At 52.3% G+C, this 7,731-nt stretch overlaps 1 protein-coding gene across 1 annotated transcript; it reads left to right on the plus strand.

The window, feature by feature from the left end:
* LOC139778459 (uncharacterized) lies at window positions 1-912 on the plus strand. Its single transcript, XM_071716392.1, has one exon. The coding sequence runs from the start codon at window positions 1-3 to the stop codon at window positions 910-912; it is 912 nt and encodes a 303-aa protein (XP_071572493.1).
* Window positions 913-7,731: the final 6,819 nt, after the last annotated feature.

Here is a 7,731-nt window from a genome sequence, read left to right on the forward strand (position 1 = left end):
ATGGAAATCAATGCCATTGTACAAATGTTTTTGCGATCGGTGGAAAAACATGGCGTGAAGTATCTTACATACGTCGGTGACGGCGACAGTAAGACATTCAACGGAATTTTGAACGCCGAGCCATACGGAGATACATTGGTAACAAAAAAAGAATGTGTAGGGCACGTTGAAAAAAGAATGGGTACGCGACTCCGGAATGTAAAAAAACGCAATAAAGGAATCGGTGGAAAAGGCACTGGAAAACTGACAGATAAGATCATCAACGAAATGACGAAATTTTATGGATTGGCGATTCGTCGACATGCAGATTCTGTTGAAGAAATGAGTAAAGAAGTTTGGGCTACTTTCTTCCACAAATGTTCGACAGATCGAAATCCGCAGCACCAAAACTGTCCAGCAGGTGAAGACAGTTGGTGCAAATGGCAGCAGGCTGCAGCTAAGGGCGAGCTCAATAAATTTCGTCACGATAAGCCACCTTTAACACCAGAAGTCCAAGCAGCTATCAAACCAGTTTATGAAGATCTGTCAAGAGAAGAACTGCTGACCCGATGTTTAGGAGCAGAGACGCAGAACAGTAACGAATCTTTAAATTCGTTGATCTGGACTTTTGCTCCTAAACATCTCCATTCAGGCGCCAAAATTGTTGAAATTGCAACATTTTTGGCGGTTATCATCTTTAATGAAGGGTTTCAAGGTGTAGTAAAGACCCTTAGTACAATGGGCTGTCTGATTGGCCGCGAAGCTCACGCTTACGTGCATCGCCGCGATGAAGCACGAATCGCTCGCTCCGAGCGGCGCCTGAGCGATGTCGTGAAACAAGCCAGGATAGAAGCCAGAGAGGAGCAAGCAGCTTTAAATGATTTTTATGAGCAAGAGGAAGGAGTTGTCTATGGACCAGGCATAGCAGATTAGTGGTGAGTCAAGATTTCATGGTGTATTTCGTATTTGAACTTTTAAACGCGTTTTTCTCGAAACTGCATTTTTCTAACTGGCGTCCATAATATCTCAAAAACGGTTCGACAGATTTCGTTCCAATTTTAATGGTACATTCAGCACATGTGTAGTTATCGCCGGAACTAGGATAATTGAAAAATGTCAAGCCGTTATTTTTTTATGACAAAATAATCACAAAAAATCATGTTATTTGTAAATCAAATTTTTGAAAACGTGTAAAATATTCAATTTTCAATATTTTCAAATAATCCTAGTTCCGGCAATAGCCATAGCTTCACAGATTAAAATACTGTTTGATTTTTTTATTTCAGATAAGCCGATCAGCCTGAATCATGGACGCCGCTTGCAAACTTTTTTTCGACATGAGTGCCTTTACAGTGGTATAACTCATAATTGAGTGAGAATTTTGGCCTAAAAAAAATTTGAGTTACTGCTGAAATGTTAATAAATAAATGGTAAAAAGTTTGAAGTTCTATGTTTTTATTGTTCGTCAAAAAAATCCCGAAAAAAGCTAAAAAACGGCCGTCACACAGGATGACCCCCTTAAAGAGAGTTGTTGCCATGAGAAATTTTGATCAGGATGACATGAACAACATTTTCCCAAAGTTTGAGACAAATTCGCCGAGAACCCATTTCCATAGGTTTTTGTGCGGGGTCCTTTTAACATCAGTTAAGTTAACCGTGTATTTTGTGCGGCAGCAACATTACAGAGGGTAGAGAACTGTTTTCGAAGTCGGGTAAATTTGTGCATTAAAGTAAACGGCCAAGCGGGGGAGACGGCTGGTCTAGTGGGTAGAGCGCCAGATTTGTAATCCGGAGAGCCGGATTCGAATCCCGCTAGGCGGATGAGAATTTTTCTCAGCAAAACGCTGCCCCCCTATCTGGCGCATAGATCTCGTATGATGCAGTATCCCTAGATGGTAAACTGGGCTCCGTTTTCGGAAAAGACGTTAAACCGTTGGTCCAAAAAGAAAGAGGGTTAAAGTGAGAGGAGAAAGGGTAGTAGAGTAAAGGTTTGGGTAACGTTCCTTACAAAAACGACTTGCAAACCCTGCGGGGATAAGCAATAAAGATAGTTTATGAGTTTTTTTTTATGTAAACGGCCAAGCATTTAAACATTTATTGGCCTAATTTCTACTCAATACACACACACACACACACACACACACACACACACACACACACACACACACACACACACACACACACACACGAAATGTATACACACACAAGAGGTATGAATATTGACGCGCAACCTCCATGTCGTACACCTTGGATAGTGCTAATACCGGCGGTACTGTAAATTTCAAGCCTCGTAACTCGTAAAGTACTTGATAAAAAAATACTTTATTATAGTGTTTGGAAAAGCTCTCGAGATAAGAATATGTAATAAAAAATGGGGGTTTTTATTTAAGAAATTGAAAGTGACCTTCATGTGACTTTCAAATGACTATCCAAAGTCACATCAATGACACCATCTTATGTCCCCCTTCGAACCAAACAACTTTTGTCTAAAACGTTTTTCCGTATTTTTCATATTTTTCGAGATATTTGCCTGGCTCTTTTAAAATGGGCCACCCTGTATATGTGTATTACATACGTATACATATGTAATACATATGCATTACATATACAATAGAATAATTATAGGTAATTGTTGAGAATATGTACATTTGTGCTGGCTATAGTGGCGAGCGAGTATGTGTGAGCACGCTTGGTATGTGCAAGTAGGTAGGAGAGGGAGTTTCGGTTCGAGCGTGCTCGTACGAGTGAAAAGGGGAGAGAACGATTACAGCTGTTGAACTGTAGGCACCGCGCAGCACAGATACCTGATCTTCACAGAAATAAGTTTTGTATTAAATAATAAACACTTTATTATACCAAATTAACATGGTATCAGAGCGTGGTTCAAAGAGTGTGCTAAAATAAAGTGTGTCGTTGTTGAGAGTTCAACGGATCACCATGGGAAACGACGATTTCAAGATCCCAGTATTTGATGGAGAGAATTATCAAATGTGGAAAAAAAGGATTGCAATGTATTTGAAGATGAAGAAATGTGAAGAAAACATAACAAGAGAGAAAACGGCAAGTGACAAAGAGCAGTGGGATGAAGCTGATTTAAAAGCAATCAATTACATATACAGCTCTATTTCGGATAGACAAATGGAGTTCATTTGTAATGAAACGACGGCTTATGGAATAATGAAGAAGTTTGATCAAATATATTTGAAAGAGTCTACAGCGATGCAAATTGTGTACAGAAATAAATTGGAAAGATTGAGACTGAAAAATTATAGTGATGCAGCAACTTTTTTTCTGGATTTTGAAAAGTGCATTAATGATTTGAAAAGTGCGGGTGCTACAGTGACAGAAAAAGAGAAGTTGAATTATATATTGAATACGCTGCCAGAGTCGTACAGCTATATAGGCGACCTTATAGACACGTTAAAGGAAACCGATCAAACGGCAGAATATGTGAAAAATAAGATACAGATGGCAGAGATGAAGAATAAAAGTAGTGAGACGAGTAACAGAAATTCAAGCGTCTTCACAGTTAATAAAAACCAACGCACGTGCTTCAAGTGTGGAGAAGTTGGCCATATACAAAAAGACTGTAAAAATGGAGGACAAACGGCAGGCAGGGGTTCGTCTTGGCCCTCCAGGGGGTGGGGGGCGACCCTCCGGAGCCCTTAGGGGCCCGGGGGAGCCCTCCACTACGGGTTTTGCGAACCCGGAGTGCCCGAGCACACCAGTACCGTAACCTACGGCATTCCCACGGGTCTGCCGTGGGCCGGGGAGTTCCCCCCGGGGAACTCGCGAGGCAGACTACCTCTATAAACAACTGTCCGGCCGGTCGGGGCCGTGAGGGAAGAGCCTTTGCTCTCCTAACCGACATAAGGGAAGGAAAACCCTGACAGAAAACCGGGGGACCGGCTGCCCTGCTTAGGAGTCTGGGTCAGGGCGGAGCGGGTTGTCCGGGGAAACCCGGACGTAATTCCGGGTCCCGCCCACCTGGATTCCAACGGCCGGTAGGGGATGGCGACCCTGACTGCAAACGCCCGGTCGGTCGGAACCGTTAGGAGGGAGTTTTTACTCCTCCCGCCGACCTAGAGGAAGGAAAACCTCGATAAAAAACCACGGGGATTGGGGGTCCCTCATCGGCCATAGCACGTCGGTGCTCCGGAAGGTTCGGTGAGGTAGCAGGTTTCCCTTGGGGAGTGAGGTAGCGGCGGGGGTTGCTCGCCCTGCCCCTGGGCTGATTACGTGGGTGTCGGATTTCTCGGGCAATGGCCCGGTCCGGCACTCGCGCGGTCCGGGGGTCCGGCGGGCGCACCTCCCGTCCTACGTCGCCCCATCCCGGGGTTGGGCCACTTACCCATTGCACGCCGGTGCTCCGGCAGGGGGGTGGCTCGGGGTGTCCCTTGCGGGTAGGGGTAAAGTAGGCCGCGGTTCCCTTGGCGGATGGGTCAAAAGGCCCGCGCTCCGTCTTCGGACGGAGGCGTCGCGACTCCGGTCGCGTGCGCTGCGGGTCTTGATCGCCCTCCCTTGGGACCGCGAAGTCCCACTCCTCCTAGGAGGGGTGGGAAACCGCCTCTCATCCGGCTCAGTACGTGGTGCTGGGTTCGGTGGGGGGCAGGCCCGCGCGAGGGGATTGCACACCAGGGACGTGGTCCCACGGTTTCTCGAGCGCGGAGGGTCGTCTCGGGCCGCTCGAAAGTATTTCGAGGTCGGGGCCGGGGCGACCTGGGTGGGAGACCCGTCGAGCCGCTCGGACGTATTCCGAGGTCGGGGTTGGCGGGTCTGGCCTCCGGACGTAAAGACCGGAGGGGCGCGTGCGGAGGCTCGCTGACGGATGACTGCGACTCCTGGGGGGCATCCTGTGCCCTGGCCTGTCGCGGGCGGCGGGCGGGGGTGGGGACCGGGATCAAGACTCTCGGCCGGATCCGCTCCCCCGTCGGGCTTAGCGCGCGGCAGGCGTATGGTGGGGTGTTCCCCTACCCTAAGTCCGCCAGCGAGCGATTGGGGCGTCGGTGCGGAGGGCTTCCTCGGCCGGCGACCCCGGATGTTCTGCCGGCTCCCTCGGCGGGAAGGGCGGTGGAGGGGTTGCAGCCTCCTACGCCCGGAACGTCGGGGGAGTCCCCTCCCGTCGTGGCAACGCCCCTCACGGTGCCCTCGTTGTCGGAGGCGAGGGACCCCCGAAAGCCCGCGGTGCGTTAGCTCCTTGATGGACTGCGCCCGCGGGGAAGTAAGGGGCAGGGACCCGTCCCGATGCACATTCCGGGATAGCGGTGTAGTCTGTCCCCTGGGGGAACTCGGGGCCCGGCCGGCGGCATGGCCGGTCGGTGAGGGCATGCCCTGACAGACGGAGCCGTGAGGGGCAAGGAAGGAGATAACCTAATGCAGCAAACACCTTTAAGTGCCCGGGGGGCGGAGGCTGAGGGTCGGGATCGAGGTTCCTCGGCCGACTCTCGGCGAGAGAGTGGGAGGGAGTCGTCAAGGCCGACGGTGTCGGCAGAAAACAGGAGCGGCTCAAGGACCCGGAGTAGGTCCAAGAGCAAAAGCAGGACTACGAAAAAGTCCGCGAGGAGACCAGCGAGCGCGCGTAACAAAAGCGCTCCCTCAGGTAGCGGGATCGGGGACCTCCCGACCGTAGCTGTTTCGCTGGAGAGGATTGGAGCCGACACCGACACGCTTTTCGCCAAGTCGAGAGATTTCCTTGACAAGGTAGGAGCCACGGAGGACGCTCAGGACGACACGGTAGTGGTGGTCGACGATGACACCACGGACCCCGGGAACGACCCTTCGGATGCCGAGGAGGAGGCATCGGAGTCGTCGAACAGGGAAGGCAGCGCGGCGGGATCCACCAGAGGCAGGGGTAGACCCGTCACGACAGGAGACTTCGCGACAAAAAAGGTCGCGTTGGCTAAGAAGGAGTTTGAGAGGGAGCGGAGGAGAATGCAAAAGTTGGATGATCCCTCCATAGCCGCGAACCTCTCAAAGACCAGGAAGATCAGGGAGAAGGAGAGACTGGAGGAGCTAAAGTCAGCTCCGACAGTCGACCTCCCTGAGAGAATCCTAGAGGCGGTACGTAAAGTAGACAAGGTGTGCTCAACCGCCAGCAGCCTTAAGGGCACGGACAAAAAGCATCTGAACGATGCCGCTGCCACAGTAACGGCGGCCATAACACACATGGTCAGCCGCCTGGGCAGCGACGGAAATCAGATGTCGAGAGATATCGAGTTGGAGGAGCTCCGCGCCCAGGAGAGGCCTCTGGCACAACGAAAGAGGAAGAACAGGGAGAAGGATGGGGCAACTCGACAGCTACAACTGCTGCCACCGCCGCCACCTATCCCTGTTCCAACACCGGAGATTGTGCGGGAATCCGAAACAGTGGTTCCCGACGCAACTCTGGTGGCAGAAGAGGTAAACATGGACCAGACGGCGTACGAGCACATGCCCCCAGCGTCGACGTCAGTCCAAACGCAGGACTCCAACACGGGGCCAGAGGAGAACACGCAGCCTGTGTACATTTTAACCAAGGAAATCGAGGAAGATGCGGAGGCGGAGGACTCTGAGACGTATTAAAAATGTCTCTACACCGCCTCCTACAGGCCAATCTAAACCACACCGCGGCTTCACAAGATGTGTTCATTCACACGATAATGGAGCTGGGGTGTGGCCTGGGAGTGGCGGCAGAGCCGTACCGGATACCGCAGAACCACGCGTTGTGGGCGGGAAGCCGGTGCGGCTCGGTAGCGATCACCTGGATGGGCACGAGCGAGCCCGTCGCCTGCTCTCGCGTAGAGGCGGGCGACGGGTTCGTCATCGTCAAGTGGGGTCGTGTACACGTTGTTGGGGTATACGTATCCCCCAACGTCGATGCGGCCACATACGAGGGGACTCTGGAGAATCTGAGAGCCTCCCTAAAGAGAATTCTGCCTCAACAGCAAGTAATAGTGGCCGGGGATTTCAACGCCAAATCGGTGTTGTGGGGCTCCCCGGCCACGAATGCTAAAGGCAGATTCCTAGAGGATTGGGCGGCGGGTCTGGGCCTCGTGCTTCTCAACACGGGGAACACACAGACCTGCGTGAGGCGGGGGGGGGTCCATAATAGATCTGACTTGGGCCAGCCCCCACCTAGCCCACCAGGTGAGGGGATGGAGGGTGGCCGAGGAGATAGAAACGCTATCGGACCACCTCTTTATCGAGGCGAGTCTCCCGGTCGCTCTCCCGGAGGTGCAGGCCCGCCGCAGGGAGGCAGAGGAACGCTTCCCCAGATGGGCATGGCGGAAAATAGACAGGGACCTCTTCAGGGCGTCCATCCACGCGTCATTATGGATAGAAGACGTCTTGGGAAGGTCCGACGACGTGGAGGAGCTGGCGGAGCGGGTCGGGAAGCTGATGGCGGATGCTTGCAACGCCGGAATGCCCCGAGTCCGCCCACAGCCGCGCAAAACTGCCTACTGGTGGACGGAGGAGATCGCCACTCTTAGGCGCTCCTCCGTCCGAGCCAGGCGAGAGTGGATCAGGGCCAGAAGAGTCCAACATCGCGATCCGCGTCGCATGGAGGCAGCGGGAGTGGAGTATTGCTCCGCCAAGCAGCTCTACTCCCTGGCCATCAAACGGGCCAAGGACCAGGCGTGGGAAGAACTCCTGGCGGAACTGGACCGGGACCCATGGGAGCGCCCCTACAAAATGGTTCTCAACAAGATGAGAACCTGGACGCCCCCGGCAACGGAGTCCATGGCCCCCGAGTTTTTGGAAAGAGTGGTGGAC

Source organism: Temnothorax nylanderi, unplaced genomic scaffold (genome assembly GCF_030848795.1).
Source record: "Temnothorax nylanderi isolate EJ_2023f unplaced genomic scaffold, tnyl_v1.0 TNYL_tig0184_pilon, whole genome shotgun sequence".
Classification (NCBI taxonomy): domain Eukaryota; kingdom Metazoa; phylum Arthropoda; class Insecta; order Hymenoptera; family Formicidae; genus Temnothorax; species Temnothorax nylanderi.